This window comes from Manihot esculenta, chromosome 9, assembly GCF_001659605.2.
Source record: "Manihot esculenta cultivar AM560-2 chromosome 9, M.esculenta_v8, whole genome shotgun sequence".
In the NCBI taxonomy this organism is placed as follows: Eukaryota; Viridiplantae; Streptophyta; class Magnoliopsida; order Malpighiales; family Euphorbiaceae; genus Manihot; species Manihot esculenta.
This window is the reverse complement of record NC_035169.2, coordinates 6583931-6599989: the sequence shown is the minus strand read 5'-3', so window position 1 is coordinate 6599989 and position 16059 is coordinate 6583931. Positions and strand designations below refer to the sequence as shown.

General features: G+C 35.1%; 3 protein-coding genes and 1 long non-coding RNA gene across 5 annotated transcripts; 2 read left to right on the top strand and 2 right to left on the bottom strand.

The window, feature by feature from the left end:
* Window positions 1–56: 56 nt before the first annotated feature.
* Window positions 57–1114, top strand: LOC110623812 (LOB domain-containing protein 24). The gene is made up of 2 exons (XM_021768845.2): window positions 57–434; window positions 634–1114. The coding sequence occupies exons 1-2, from the start codon at window positions 282–284 to the stop codon at window positions 829–831; spliced, it is 351 nt and encodes a 116-aa protein (XP_021624537.1). The 5' UTR covers window positions 57–281; the 3' UTR covers window positions 832–1114.
* Window positions 1115–1170: 56 nt separating this feature from the next.
* On the bottom strand, window positions 1171–2442 carry LOC122724703. The gene is made up of 2 exons (XR_006352155.1): window positions 2308–2442; window positions 1171–1710 (listed from the first exon to the last, which is right to left on the bottom strand). It is a non-coding gene; the product is annotated as an uncharacterized LOC122724703 (long non-coding RNA).
* A 709-nt stretch (window positions 2443–3151) lies between these two features.
* On the top strand, window positions 3152–9814 carry LOC110623811 (protein STRUBBELIG-RECEPTOR FAMILY 2). 2 transcript variants are annotated; one of them, XM_043960470.1, is made up of 17 exons: window positions 3152–3432; window positions 3742–3875; window positions 4400–4532; window positions 4617–4688; window positions 4767–4832; window positions 4940–5011; window positions 5088–5159; window positions 5642–5713; window positions 5807–5872; window positions 5953–6018; window positions 6111–6388; window positions 6886–7160; window positions 7265–7530; window positions 7860–8007; window positions 8333–8472; window positions 8580–8736; window positions 9455–9814. In XM_043960470.1, exons 2-17 carry the CDS (start codon window positions 3782–3784, stop codon window positions 9518–9520), a joined length of 2043 nt encoding a protein of 680 aa, XP_043816405.1. In that variant the 5' UTR covers window positions 3152–3432; window positions 3742–3781; the 3' UTR covers window positions 9521–9814. The 2 variants fall into 2 exon arrangements, with proteins under 2 accessions (XP_043816405.1, XP_021624536.1); XM_021768844.2 differs by lacking the exon at window positions 9455–9814 and adding an exon at window positions 8840–9103.
* A 3453-nt stretch (window positions 9815–13267) lies between these two features.
* Window positions 13268–15734, bottom strand: LOC110622718 (F-box/LRR-repeat protein At3g58900). The gene is made up of 4 exons (XM_021767320.2): window positions 15596–15734; window positions 14332–15334; window positions 13891–14061; window positions 13268–13639 (listed from the first exon to the last, which is right to left on the bottom strand). Exons 2-4 carry the CDS (start codon window positions 15319–15321, stop codon window positions 13337–13339), a joined length of 1464 nt encoding a protein of 487 aa, XP_021623012.1. The 5' UTR covers window positions 15322–15334; window positions 15596–15734; the 3' UTR covers window positions 13268–13336.
* Window positions 15735–16059: the final 325 nt, after the last annotated feature.

Below are 16059 nucleotides of genomic sequence, written 5' to 3'. Positions count from 1 at the left end.
TGCTGATATAAGAATTTAAGACAAACATTTTCCGTGTAAAACTACCAATTCATTCCTTTCCAGCATCCTCAATTATCTCCATTTGCATTCTCATTCCATTCTGAGAAAACTAGCCGTTGGAAAATCAAAGCTAATTTGCTTCAATACAAATGCTTTCTCCTATATATCAATACAATATACGGACCTATTGGTTAAAGATAAAGATACAGAAAATCTAGTTCAGAGGATAAATATCTTTGTTGTTGAGATTTCGAATTAGATTATTATTTAGATTCTTGAGAATGATTTATGGACGTTGTGCTGCTTGCAAGTATTTGAGGAGAAGATGCCCTTTAGATTGCATTTTCTCTCCATATTTCCCTTCAAATGATCCTGAAAGATTTTCATGCGTCCACAAAATCTATGGTGCCAGCAATGTCGGAAAGATGCTCCAGGTAATCTTAATCTCATTGGCATGTTTGTCTTCATCTCAAACGAATATATATATATATATATATCCCAAAGTTTATAAACACAAGTCATCAATATATCGTAATTATATATCCAAGAGCAGGATAGAATTTCCCCATATACGGATACACGAATGTTATTTATCATGGTTGCTCACAAAGCTTAATTTGTTGGTTCATCAAGCAACTGCCGGATCATCTTCGAGCTCCAGCAGCAGATTGCTTATGCTATGAAGCACGATGCAGAATTCAAGATCCTGTGTATGGCTGTGTTGGAATAATCTCTCTTCTTGATCAACAAATACAAACTGCAGAAAATCAGCTAGCTGAAACCAAAGCAGAAATTGCTGTCCTTGCTATGCACAACAACTTTCATAAGTAACAATGTGAAGTATAAACCAATTTCAACAATTTCTTGCTTAAAAAAGAAGAAAAAGAAATAATTTTGGCCTCTTCCACTCTGTTTCCAGCTTTTAGGCCCATAAAATTGCATGTAAGAACTAAATTGTTATATGAAACATCATATGCAGATGGCCTAATTTACTTTATAAAAACTATTCAGGTGGAATCCTGAGTCAGGGACTGCAAAATGATGGTTCTCTCTTTATTTCCTAGAATTAAATTTAAATTTAAGTTTCTATGGATATTTGTTTCGCATACCTTACTTAAGATATATGTTAGTTATTATTCCAACTACATATAATATTTAAAGAAGAATACATTTTTGAACCAACATGAAAATTTCTCAACTGTGATTGAGCTACCCATCTGTGGCATGGAGAGCCTATAAGAACAATATGCATGATTTAGCATGGATGTAACTCCCAACAGCAACATGTGGTCTAATATATGAAAATGACTCGTCACCTTCCTGAATTTGTCTTGACATCCTCTACACAAAGCAACAAAGAAGAAAATTCCACCCAGTAAAATACAGAAAATGGACCAAGTTCATCTACCTAACTTACAAATTTGTCATAAAATTGCATCTGGGAGGCCCCTTGGACACGTAAGCCTAGCAGTCATCTTCATCTGTTCCAAGGCAGTTGGAATAGAAGCACTTCCATTGTTTCATACTGAAGCAAACAGCAATCCTGTTCTTTGAAAATTTGCAATTAAAGATGTATGCATTTGTGTCATGTACGAGTCTAATGCTTCACATTCAGTTGGAAGTAAGATATTGATTTGCCTGAAATCCATAAAGCAGGCAAAATCTATATTCATCTCTCAGTTTCATCAACATTTCTTGCAAATCCTGCATCTACAAGTTCATAGTACATTAGGGTATTCACGAAGTAAAAGCTTTTCCACACAATCAAGATAATATGAAAATAATATTAAACAAAAACGCCAACCCATGGGTTGGTTCAAACTGGAGAATCACTAGTAAACTGTAAAAGAACCCACAGAATAACTTTTTTTCCGGGAGTAAGACATAAACCATTAAAGACTGCCTTCAATGCATGTCAATTTCCGAAAGCTGAATCAGAGCTGGGCCTAAAAGCACAAACATCAATGGTACTGGAAGTGAGGTTGAAAACTAGCAAGTTTACTTAGGTCTCTTGGTTTCTAATCTTATGATTACAAAAAAAGGGTTTTCAGAGCAGTTATTTGTGTCATGCTACTTCAAGAATTCTCATAGCAACTATATCTAAAAATCAAGTTTGAAGAAAAAATAGAAGCATCCAAAATGGTTTTCAACTGGGCTACTTATGCTGGAGGTTCTCTTCATTTGCCACCAGTCACCATCATGGATATCAGGTCAACAAGAACAATAGAACATTACTATAGATTTCACATGTAATCTCCATGTCGTCTTTAACGTGCATTTATGGACCTCATTCTGCACTTCTTTTACCTTATTGATCTGAATGTAGGACACTGGTGCAATTGACAATCGCCTTCTTCCTCCTTTTTTTGGTCTCTACAATATCTGTGTCCTCCAATTGGTCAAAAGCTGCTTTTGCTTTTCTGAAATTTACCACAACTCTGCTTTTTTGCTTTTTGCCTAGGTCTAAACTGTGCCATCAAAACCTCTTCCTTCCTTCTCTTCCTTTTCTCCTTATGTGGATCCTCCCTTCAGATCCCAACTCATGCCTGCCAAATCTCAATTCCCACTGGCTTGGCTCTTACTGATTCCTCTTACAAGGGGTATAACCCATTTGCTTTAACAGCTTAAACCCAATGTTAGATTGTGGAACTGGAGCCCCTATTTTTTTGTTAAGGTTCGCCCATCCTCTTCTTGTTGGCTCTTCTCTCTTTCGAATCTCCGCTGTTCTTGCCAGCTCAGGGTTTTGGTTGACTTCTTGCATAATTCAGCATTTGAGGTCTTGTTACTTGAAACCTGCTCGAATGATGATGATCACTCTGGGACTAAGTTGCTAAAAAACATATAAACGTAGATTTATTCACCTTAATCACAAATAGAGTAATTAAATGTTCTCGAGGATTGTTACAGAATCACACGCTGACCATTTTCGCAGAGAGTGCAGAAAAGTTGTAGGCTACAGGAGGAAGGAATTGAGAGAGGTCTCCATCTAACCTTCTTCATCATCATCATCATCATCATCATCATCATCATCATCATCGTCATCATTTTGTTCTTGTTTCCAATCATTTCCTGTCGGGTTCCTCGCTGATTCAGCCATTACTGAGACCTCGCTGGGAGATGGAATAAGCGGAAGAAACCACGAGGAATTCGTATATGGGCCATTACTGGGCCAAGGATGGTTCACTAGCCCAAGCCCAGTCCTTGAAAGAGCTATCGATCTGGCACGTGCCGTCAACGACCATAACGTTTTTCTGCTGACGTGGAAGCTAACTGATGCGGTTATACATATTAAATCACGTGATCGCCGTCAAGATCAGTCTTTTCCCTCCCTGCAGTCCGTAGTGTAACCAGAAAAAAGGAACAAAAAGTTCCGAATCTTCTTCTTCTTATGCAAATCAAGTCCAGGAAAAAAAGAGAATAGCTTCTTCAAAGGTACTTCAAAAACCCTACTTTTCTTCCATTTTCCTTTTCACTTCTCCGTTTGGTTTCTGAGAATACACTGGGAAAGCGAAAGGGCATTTTGGTTTTTGAAACTCGGCCGAACTTTGTCTTCGTACTTCGTACTAGCACAAAACTGTGACGCTTTCCATTTTCTTTATTTTTCTTTTGTTTGTTTTTCCCCCTTGCTTCATTTTCTCGGCAACCGAACAGGGACATTTCAAGATACTTCTTCTAATATGCAGTATCTTGTTATTCAAAACTAGTCTTAAAGGACTTGCAATGTTTTGTTCTTTTGTTTAGAAAATAGGATCTGAGGTCAAGTTTCGTTCTCGAGATAATAATGGTCGAAGAGAAACTACAGTGGTTTTTAACTGTAATAATCTTCTTGGCGATTCTGGATTCCGGCGCTTTGGCATTGACGGATACGAATGATGGTAAAATCTGTGACATATTTCTTCTGTTCATGTTTTTCTTGTGATATTCGGGGTTTGCTTGCTTAACCTCTCAGAAGGATTTGCGCGTTTTTGGTGAAAAGGTTAACAATCTAGTTTTCTTTTTTTATTTTTTCTCAGCAACCACGCAGAAAGAAGGCCACCCCCTAGGGATAAAGTAATCCTGTTGCATAGGGACTAATTTGTTGGTTTTCTAAAATTATAGGGACTAATTTGTTGGTTTTCTAAAATTATAGGGACTAATTTTATGGTTTTCTAAAATTATAGGGACTATCAATGGACTAAATGGTAATTTGACTTAAGAATAATAAGGTATTTTTAATGGGAACTAAAAGCAAATTGTAAATGTTTTTGACGGAAAGAGCTGTAAGTTAGTGAAATCAAATTTCAACAAATATTCATATAATGTTTAGAATATAGCTTGTGAATAATGCAGTACAACTACATAAACTGTAATTTCCTAGTTTTTACATATAATAATGATATTGCCCTTCAAACTCTTGCAGTCACGGCGCTTCAAAGTCTGTATATAGCTCTGAATAAGCCCCCACATCTGAAGGGATGGAAACTGGGTGAAGGGGATCCATGTCAGGAGTCATGGACTGGAGTGTCTTGTTTCGGGTCGTCCGTAATCTACCTGTAGTGCACGTAGCCTTATGTCAGTCAGCAACTTACACTTTTTAGACTACAAATACACTTAATATATTCTTTCATGTTCTGCAGTAAGCTTCAAGGACTAAACCTGAGTGGGTACCTCGGAACCCAGCTTCACAATCTTCCTAACTTGAAGCATCTGTAAGTGATATTTCTGTCTAGATTTTGCTACCAACCTCTGCTTGCTGTTCTATTATTTAATCTGGCTTCTTATCTTAGGGATGTTAGCTCCAATAACATTATGGGTGAAATTCCATATGAACTACCCCCTAATGCCACTCGCATGTAAGTGGCTTCTTCTCTGTATTCTGGTAGTATATATGTAATTCTGAGTTAGTACCTTTCCATCTAGTTAAATGGGTATTCATCTGTGTTCATTTTTGTTAATGCAGCAATTTAGCATGCAACATGTTGAGTCAAAATTTACCCAATTCTTTATCAAGTCTCCAGGAACTCCGACATTTGTAAGTTGCTCTACAGTACCTATTTTTATGGTTTCTTGCTAAAGAATGTTCAATCATGAATATTTTTCTTCTCCAGGAACCTAAGCAACAACTCATTATATGGAACTATTGGTAACGTGTTCAGTGGCTTGAAGAGTCTAAAAGAGATGTATGTTTCTGCACCTTTTCTGGTTTGGCATTTATAATTAAGAAAAACGGTCTAAGAAATAATAGGTTAAATGCCCTGGAATTTAAAGAGTCATCCCTTCAAAATAATATGGTATTGTGTTACATGAAACCAACGCATTATTCTAAACTTCCTTTAATAGTATGGTTATCCATTAGCATCTCTTTTATTAATTAGATCACAAACACAAATAAATATTTTGAAAGTGAATGGCTCACAATACGTATAAACATCCTTGTTGTCGTCTCTCGTCAACAATTCAACAGTTATCTGAATGGTTATCAAACATCATGTGTGTTGCGATGGTATATTAAATATTTAGAATGTCATGCATTTTAAATTTTGACTCCTTTTCATTGCCTCCTTTTTTCTGAAGTTGTTACCTGTTCCAACACTTTCTTTGTGGAAATTTTGGAAGTGATGGTTACTTTGTTTCCTCACCAATACTCAATATGCTGTTGCAGGGATCTTTCATACAATTACTTCTCTGGAGATTTACCTACTTCTATAGGATCTCTGACAAATCTTACTAGATTGTGAGTTCAATGCAACTACCCCCTAAACTGACCTTGGTATGTGTATCTCCTTTCACATGTCACGTGATTCATATTTTTGCTTCGGCTAAGCAGGTTCTTGCAGAACAACCAATTCACTGGATCAGTTATCTACCTGGCTGATCTTCACCTAACCGAGCTGTAGGTTCCTCCATGCTTTTGTTAGCATATTGCAATTTAAGCTAATATGACCTTTTGATCCTTTCTCTTTCTGTTGTCAGAAACATCCAATCTAATCACTTTAGTGGTGTTATTCCAACTCAATTTCAATCAATACCAAATCTGTGGTAAGTAACCAACAGGTTCTAACTGTTGTTAGGTAAGATTGCCTGCCCTGACTACCAATTCTTTGGTCCATTCTGGTTTTACCTCTTGCTAGGATTGATGGGAATAAGTTCCATATGGGAGTCAACTACCCACTCTGGAATTTTCCTCTGGAAAATGTGTCCATAGAGCAAAATTTTAATGGACCCCCAACAACAGAATCAAGTGTCATTGAGAACTATTTCAATCCTGAGGCAGCTGAGCACAAGAAGAAAGGGTTAGGTCCTGGAGGAATAGCTTGTACTGTGGGTGCAGCAACTCTCGTAGTGACCTGTGCAGCAATTTATGTTGCAATCCGTCTTAGGCGATCCCATATTTTTCCCGTCACCAGAGGTAGTCTTCTGAACCTGCACTAGAACTGTTAGCTACGAGTATTATTGATGTGAGACATAACTGTAAACTCTTTCTTGCAAGTGTTTGCCGATTAGTTTTAACTGAAAATGGAACTTTAGTGTTTTTTCTGTGTGGTGGTGATAAAAAAGTTTTCATATATATATTTCATTGTAATGATTCCTGATGTCAGTGCTTCGTGATTCACCTTCTGAGCCTATTTAGCATCTACCCTATGTTATTGTTACCTTGGAGTTTCTTTTCTGTTGTATGTCTTTTTGACTATTTGGAACCTAGGATTAATATTCTAGACCATGTTTGAATTCCCTATTTATCATAAAATGCATTTGTTTCCAGTCCGCTATTCATGCAGCATGTAGCTTCTTCTGCAACCTTACTAATACTAAGAAAGGTGCTTATTGAGTAAGGCTGACTCTAGAGCCCATCAAATGTTCGTGTGACTATTATTTTCCCCATTTATTCTCTTTTTATGTTTATAGACACTTCTCCAACTGCATGTGAAGCAAGCCCACAACTCTTGCCAGTAAAATCTCCACCTACAGTTGGCCCAAGCCATATAAATCCGGCTTCCCGTACAAAAACTGAGAAAATTTCCAGAAGAAGAAGCTTAGCTAAGAAATTCAAAGCTCCAGCAAGTGCTAAAATTTACACTGTGGCAGAGCTTCTTTCTGCGACAAACAATTTCAGTGAAGATAATTTACTAGGGGAGGGATCTCTTGGTTCTGTTTACAAAGCCAAGTTCCCTGATGGGCATGTAATCATTTGAACTTACTGATTGCTTGTAAATTGCAGCTACTTTTGAAATTGAATTTAAGTTGTGAGAAGTCTCTGACCACCCCCACTGTGTTCCTTTCCCAGATAGTGGTGGTCAAAAACATCAGTGTGGTATCGCTATCTTTCCAAGAAGAAGAACAATTCTTAGAGGTGATTTGGACTGCATCGCGACTGAGGCACCCACACATTGTAACACTTCTTGGTTACTGTGTAGAAAATGGATATCATCTTCTTGTGTATGAGTATATAAAAAAATTAAATCTCCATGATGTTCTTCATGGTGGAGCGTACAAACCACTGCCATGGACCATTCGTGTTGCTATTGCACTAGGAATTGCTCGGGCTCTGCAGTAAGTATTCTAAATGATTATTTTCTTTAACATGTTCATATCTTCTAGTCTAACTCGCATGACTGTAGGAATGGATCTATAGTACCATGCACCCTATGAGGTGAATCGTTCACATAATATAACATAAAATAACTCTTGAATGTAGTAGATTTGCAAGTGCCAAAGACAGCACTAATTTTTTTTTAATTGGAATTATGCCATTATCACTCCAGAATCCTACAAAACTAGTAGAGAAATAAAGCTTAGTGCATGCCTCATTGCCAATGAAGATTAAGTAGGTCGCCTGTTTTTTCTTTTAATTATTTTCCCCGTTCAAAATTATGATTCAGCTACTTGCATTCTACTTTCTCTCCTCCTATTGCTCACGGCAACATAAAGGCTGCCAATGTCTTGCTTGATGAAGAACTTAAACCTCGTCTTTGTGACTGTGGAATTGCAATTTTGAGGCCGCTGGCAAGCAATAGTGTTAAAATTAAGGTAAGCATTTGGTTAATCTTCTTGACCTTTTCCTTGGATGACAATTTAGCCAACTACTGCTACAAGTGACTAACAGTAGGAAAAAGAGTTGCTGTATAAATCTTATGAGGAGATGCCCACTTTAGATAATTCTATAAATAGCACATTAGGAGGGTTGGTATATGAATTTCATAAGCTTTGAGTTTATTTATATGGGTCTTTCATGCGTATGCTGCTAACTTCTCATTCAACCAGGACTAAGTGCATCTCCAATGAATTTTGTCAAATAGTAAGAGATAGGAGATGTCAATTTATTTATCTATTGTTGTTGACATATTGTAAATAGGCTGCCGAATTTGCTGTTGGTGACACTGGCTATATTGCACCTGAGCATGGGGAACCAGGAAAAGATGGCACGAAAAGTGACATCTATGCCTTTGGGGTCTTGCTTTTGGAGCTTTTGACAGGGAGGAAACCTTTTGATAGGCATGACTCGAGTCTTGTGATTCTTTTCATTTCTTTTAACCCATTCTAATGGCTTGTATATTAGAATTATTTCCTTGATTATGAATAGTTCAAGTCTTCTAAAACAGGTCAAGGCCAATAGAAGAGCAATCATTGGTGAAATGGGCCTCATCTCGGCTTCATGATGCTGCACATTTGACACAAATGGTTGATCCAGATATCAGAAGAACACTCACTCCCAAGGCTGCCTCCCGATTTGCAGATGTCATCTCTCTCTGTATTCAGGTATACATTTAAATATATATATTGTGTAATATTAGATAAATAAAGGTTTAAAAATTTTTGAAATCTTTGTATTTTAGTCAATCTTAATTGCTTTCCTGAACAGCCTGAGAAGTTATTCCGTCCACCAATGTCTGAAATTGCGGAATCACTGACATCCTTGCTGCTAAAATTCTCCTTTGCAAAAAGCAATACTTTAGATGGTCCCGGAGGTGACACCCTTGACAGATCTTTCCATACAACCCGCTCTCGCTTCATAAGCTCTCCCACTACGAGCCATCACTCCACCTAATCTTTCCAGCAATCAACTCAAAGCATTGTCATCATAAGCACTTCTTTTCTTTTTTTTTTTTTCCATTTTTGTCCGAGGCCATCACAGTAATTTTCTAGTCATTTCATGTTCCTGCAATCTTTAATTTTCTTCTTATGCGGTGAAAAGAATGGATGCTACAATAGTACGGTGATCTTAGGTTCTGTATTTCCGAATTACCGATGCTCCTTGTACTTCCTTCCATAGCTCCTCAATTTAGCTTGATTTCCGAGAAAATTTTCTTATGTATCCTTGATAATGCAGCAAATTTTCCTAGCATCTTATATATCTCCAGTCTACTGAGTTAATTTTCTATATATAGCATTGGAAATCCTGAGGCAAACGATCGATAGAACACTAAATCAGCAGTAGAAGCCATCCTCTAATCATGTAGCTCTCTATTGATCACAGATGGAAAGGGAGATGAATAAACGATCCTGCGTTAAAAGTAGAGCTTTGCTCTTGCATATCAAATGAAGGATCCTGCTTTAGATTGATATCCATCCCACCTCAGATAAACAAGGTTTGGTGCAAAGATTTTCATTGACTTGCCATTAATGAGATTTTCATTCCAAGATAAAGTCGCTTAGCATTTCTACTGATGTGCTTGAAATAGACTCTTTTTATAGGATGAACCAATAAAAGAACTCTCTGCGTCCACTTTTTAATCCTGTAATAATACCGAAAACACTCTAGGTTTTTGTTCAATGATTAAAGAAGCAATTTAATCACATAAATTATAAATAAATACTTCTTAATTTAATTAAATTACTGCGTGTTGTACTTATAATTATATTTAGCATGTTTAAACATACTTTTATAGGAATTAAGAATCATTTCATATATTTTTATTTACAATTTTATGTTTAATTAGCATATTTTGAAGTTTCTTATTATTTTTGTTTTTCATTATTTTGACTAGGTGCCTGAAGAAGGCAAATTGATGCATCTATAGTGAATTTGAAAATCATTTTAAAATGTTTGGATACCTTAAAAAGGATCTAACTTTAATTTTTAAATTTATTTTATGGGTTCATGCACCTCATGTCATAAATAGTTTTTTTTTTCTCATAATTTCATTAGTTTTACCTAATTTTTCTGAGTCATGGCAGTTCTGATATATAGCTTACACTCAAATAACTTTTAAAAGTTAATCCAAATAAATTATTTAGTAGTTTTTAAACTATTTATATAAATCCCTCCAATCTTTTATTTTCCGGGAATGTGGAATGTTCCGCTTAGCAACCACAACAATCATTCTTCGCAATAAGGGAGAAAATTTGTGCTCAAGGACGTAGCCGTTTCAAGAGATTGAACTCACCTTCCTCCACTAGAGTTTTGTTTTCTCCATTAGTATATTTTGTAATGAAATTAGTTGTAGGATTTGCGTTGTTAGGGATTTAAAACTTTATGTGCACTTAACTTTTAATTTAGGACATTTGATTAGCTTTAACTCTTATTATTTATTTTTACTTATATTAATTTTTCTTTTTATTAGAAATATTTATTAGTATACTTAATACTTTAAACTTCTTTTGTGATACTTGAATAATTTGATTTGTAGCTAATATTGAGAGAAAATATTGTGAATCAAAATAATTAATAAGCATCTTAATATTTTAATTTGAGCCAAAGCAATAGGGTTAAATCGTTTTGGGATTTGAAATTATGAACTTTGTTTAATAAAATAATTAAAGTTTGTCGTCATTGAGAAATAGAAAACTATTTGGTCAGTGAGGCAAACATGTATGTTTTTTTTTTGGGTAAACTGTAATTTAGTCCCTCTGCTTTAGTAAAATGTAACTTTTCGTCCCTCTGTTTTAAAAAACCTTCAATTTAGTCACTGTGATTTTTAAAAACTATGCCATTAGTTCCTCCCGTTAGATTTTCAGTTAAATCACCGTTAATTTTAGTTAAAAAGACTAAAACACCCATTCTCTCTCCTTCTCCTTCCCCTTCCTCTTCTTCTTCTTCTTCTCCTTCCCGATCTCCTTCTTCTGCTTATTTTTCTTCTTCTCTTTTCCGATCTTCTTCTTCTTCTTCACTTGTTCCTTTGCCTTTCTTTCCTCTCTTCTTCAACATGTTAATGGTCTCATGCTCAACACAAGCACCGTACTTCTTCTCCAGAAACAATGCAGCCTTGGTAACAAGACAATTAGAAAATGGAGATTTGTCATTGTTCATGACTATTGGCAAAGCTGCTTGGCGTTCTTCTTGAACCGTGTTTCTAGTTTGTTGAGTCTCATGGAATCGTAGCTTTAACCATTGGATAATAGACTCTTTCAGTTCTCTTTCCATTTGGTCATTATCTCCCAACCAACCAATAAGCTCTTCAAACTCTTAATCAGTTTCATATGAAACCCATGGTGAGCATGTAGGAATACTATCATTTGGATTAAACATGAATGGAAAACAAGCTCTTGACCCTTCCGAATCCAAAAAAGTGTTCATGCCAAGTGAAGCAGAATGCTTGAAAATTGAAACATTGTCTGATAGGCCCTTATGATCTGATATTTTCCTGAGCCGCAAAGTCAAACTCCCATCAGCAACAACCCGAGCATGCCCAGCAAGTGTAGCAGAAGCCCAATACAAACGACCTATAGAATCACTGCCCAGAAACTCCCTCCGCGTAGCTTGCTTTAGAAGTTGTGATTCTATGCTGGTAATCAGATTCTGCAGATGAAGAATGTCATCCTTAATGGTGCTCAACTCAGGACAATATGCTTGTGACTCTTTCAAAGCAACAGAAGGCACATTCTCCACATCCTGAATATTCATGTCTGATGAGAGAGAAGGTCCTAGATGATCTAAAGGAGTTGAAGAGTTTTTCCCAACATGTTCTTGCATGTTATTATGGTGGCAAATTTCACCCGTGTGCTCAGTTACTTGTTGCAGCCAGAAATTCTTCCCTAGACTTAAGATTTTTCAATTCCACTGATAATGATCGCAATTTCTGCTGCAATTCAGTTGTAGTTTCCACGCACTGCTCAAGGTGCTGACGAACAAGAGCAGAGTTGAGTAATTCATCACAAAGGAACTTAAGAAGAAAGGAGATCGGAAAAGAGAAGAAGAAGGAGATCGGAAAAGAGAAGAAGAAGAAGAAGAAGAAGAAGAAGAAGAAGAAGAAGAAGCAAAAGAAGGAGATCGGGAAGGAGAAGAAGAAGAAGAAGAAGAGGAAGAAGAAGAAGGAGATCGGAAAAGAGAAGAAGAAGAAGAAGAAGGAGAAGAAGAAGAAGAAGCAGAAGAAGGAGATCGGGAAGGAGAAGAAGAAGAGGAGGAGGAAGAGGAAGAAGAAGGAGAGAGAATGGGTATTTTAGTCTTTTTAACTAAAATTAACGGTGATTTAACTGAAAATCTAACGGGAGGGACTAATGGCATAGTTTTTAAAAATCACAATGACTAAATTGAAGGTTTTTTAAAACAGAGGGACGAAAGGTTACATTTCACTAAACCAGAGGGACTAAATTATAGTTTACCTTTTTTTTTTTTATATTTTAACTAAAATTAAAATAACGATTTGTATTTAATTTAAGCACAATAAATAAACAATTTAAAATTTTAAATAAATTATAAGGACAAAATTGAGAAATTTAGTGAATACCAGAGGCAAAATTGATAAATTTTAACTGAGCAATATTAAAATAATTTAATTATATGCACAGGATTCCAAAGAATAAATGATAAGTGACCCATTGGAACAAAAGAAGTCATTTTATTCTTGATTCTTTTATGCTTTTTGTCTCTTGAATTAAAATTTTCGTTTTAAATTCATTTTCAATTTATACTCTTTACGTTTAATAATTTAGTGGAGCATAATTTCAAAACACAAAACTACTACTTGTATTAAATCTATATTTAATTAATTTTAAAATTAAAATATATATTATTTTCTTCATCTCATAATTTTTATTTATTATTTTTAATTATTTTAAAATTATTATTTATTTTTTAAAAATTATAATAATATATAAATTAACTATTATAACTCTATTTAATCATTTTATTTTCAATCTCTAAAATATCTCTTAATATTTAATAGAAGTTAACGTATTTAAAATTAGTATAATTAAAAAGTTAATAAAAAAATTATATTTTTTAATATATATAAAAAAAGCAGAATGAATAAAAATTATTGGGCATGAGGAATATCTATTTAAATGTTGAATTTAAATTAAATAAAAAATTATCAATAAAATCAAATTAAAAAAAAAAAAGTTTCTACTTGTTGAAGGCGTCACAGCCTTAAAGTCTTGTCAAAAAGATATGAAGCAAAAAATATCCTAGCTCTTGAACCTACTGATAATAATTTTCCATATTGCAGAGAGGCGATGGAAAGTACACTATTTCTGCAGTAGAAGCCTTCCCGTCATCACCTACCAATCTAAGGATAGGTGGGGAAAAGAAAGTTGAATAAAAGATAGTCATCTTCTTCAAAGACTTAGCATGCTTGAGAAAGAACTTTGCGAGCTCCAAATCATTATCCCCTCTGTGAAAAAGCTGTATCGTTGCTTCCTCCAGTTGATGAACAAAAGCTAGCTTTTCAGATTCCCAATAACGTATGGTAAACACATGCATCGTTGATTGTGAATATTTTACCTGAAAGAATAAGGGAAATATTCAGATCAAGAAGATAAAAAAGATTTAAGGGTGATATAATTAGGAACAGAGTTTTGCTTGTAAATGAGAATAGCAATAGAGTGAATATGAAATTGTGAAACTAAAGACAATAAAATATTTATTGCTTAACTATATCAAAGCATGCAAAATAACTATAAGCATTGAATGAGCAATTTAATATGAATAGTGTGTGCACAGGCGTATGAGAGAGGAGAGAGATGCAAGCATACTCGTTTTGCAGGTATGTTGTATCTTTTTATGTGAAGGCTCTTCAGCTTAGGTGTTCCTTTGAGAAGGCAAGCTAGAGCAGGCACCCAATCATCATTTAAATCGTTGGCGTGTAATGATAAGCAACTCAAATTATGGAAGGGATATGGTAGAAAACCCTTCTTAAACAAATTCTGCAACATTAACAATAATGTCAGCACAAGTAGTGACCAAACAATCAGCAAACATGTCATGAGAAATGCTATGGGCAGCCACTTCACTTTTCAAAGTGGTTGTTCAACATTCTCCATCCTATTTGTGGAAAAGTATAATAATTAATGATTAATTAAGGAGAAAGAAAAGACAATAAATACTTTCCAACCAATAGGGCAGACAGTGTTGGATAACCACTTAAAAAAGTGATTGTCCTTAGCATTTCAGCACGTCAGAGTATATTGTTTTACCTTAATGCCTTCATTGGTTAAAAATAGAGCTCCACTCATGCAAATGCTATTAAGTAGCATTGATAAGTTCTGATTGGTAGACCTCTCATACCAAGGACATGAAGGATTAATTGATAGATTGATTGCACTTCGTTTTAGATGCTTCAGCTTCTCCAAGCAGTGTAAATTCACAAGATGTCCATCCCACCTCAGATTAACAAGGTTTGGTGCAAAGATTTTCAATGAACTGCCATTCCAAATACAAGCTTTCCAATCCAAGATAAAATCACTTAGCATTTCTGCTGATATGCTAATACTGCGCAGATAATTAGAGCAACAAGTTTCAATGACCAAAGATCCAAGAGTGGAGCTACTGATGTTAATATTCGCTACCCCGTGAATTTGCCGAAGTGTTAATTTCTCAAGATGCTTGCAGAAAGATGAAATCCACTCTCCAAAATCCTCATTACTAAGTTTAAGATCGTTTAAAGATAAGGATTTGAGATTGCAAAATCCACCAGAGGGGGGAAATTTATCAAGAATGCCTCCATTCAAGTTTACTTTTAATTCCTTCAATGATTCACAATGAAAGACAAGAAGCGGCAACGAGAATACTTCATTTCCTTTGAGGATGAATTCGAGATCAAGCAATTGAACTTCACATGCTATTGCATTATACAGCCATGTAAAAACTCGGAATTTCTCATCAGTTTTGACAGCGGAAAAAGGCCAGCAAATGGATAAGCATCGGGTCTGCTTTCCTTTTCGGAGAGCAAGGAATCTGTCCACAGAATTTATGAACCGTAACCTTTTATATCTGTTTCTCCAACGCATGCCATCAAAAGTCAAGAAGGGAACTGACATGCATAATTCTCTTAGCATTTTCGACGTAAGAGACAATTTTGCCAGTTCTAGCACATTGAGGAAGGAAGCGATGTGATGAACAATATGGTCCGGAAGATTGCTGATTCTGTCTACATCACTCATTGGAGAAATCATAATAGTACCCATTAAACTGAATCACCTGTAGCAATCACAAAATTGAGAAAAAAGAAAAAAAAAAAAAAAACTTTCATGGCCTTGATTTTAAATGATGAGTATTCAGCCACAAGCAGAAAAGCAGAACCCTAAGTTATTCTAGAATTCTATAAACCATGATTCTGAATTATTCTAGAGGAACTTCAGTTTAACACTGCAGAATAAGCATATTGTTCATGGAAATCTTAAATATAAACCTTAGCACAAATAGAAACAAAAACAATGAGTAAAAGGATCATATGCTTACTTGGCTCAAGGTCTCGAAAGTCTGTTAAATCCTTCGCTGCTCTGAGTTACGATCTTCAATGAATTATGAATCCCTAAATAATTTAAATGAACAGAAAAGTCTTGTTACTGGATAAATAGCGTCCATGCAAGGCATCTGAAATATAAAACCCTAGAAAAGATTTAAATAACAACAATATGCATATCAATTAGGAAGAAAGATAGAAGAAGTCTCAGCGTTAGAGGCTTACTTGACTTGGAAGTCTCAGCGTTAGAGGCTGGCTTACTTGGCTTGGAAGTCTCAGCGTTAATTAATTTTTATATTAATTTTAATGATTAATTATTTTATTATTTAATTTATATAATTTAAAAAGATTTAAAAAGATTTATTAGATAGTTTTCCATATTTATAAAAAAAATTTACTAATTAATTTTTTTGTATTTAGAGAGTTTTATATTTTTTTATAATAATTAACAGTTAATATT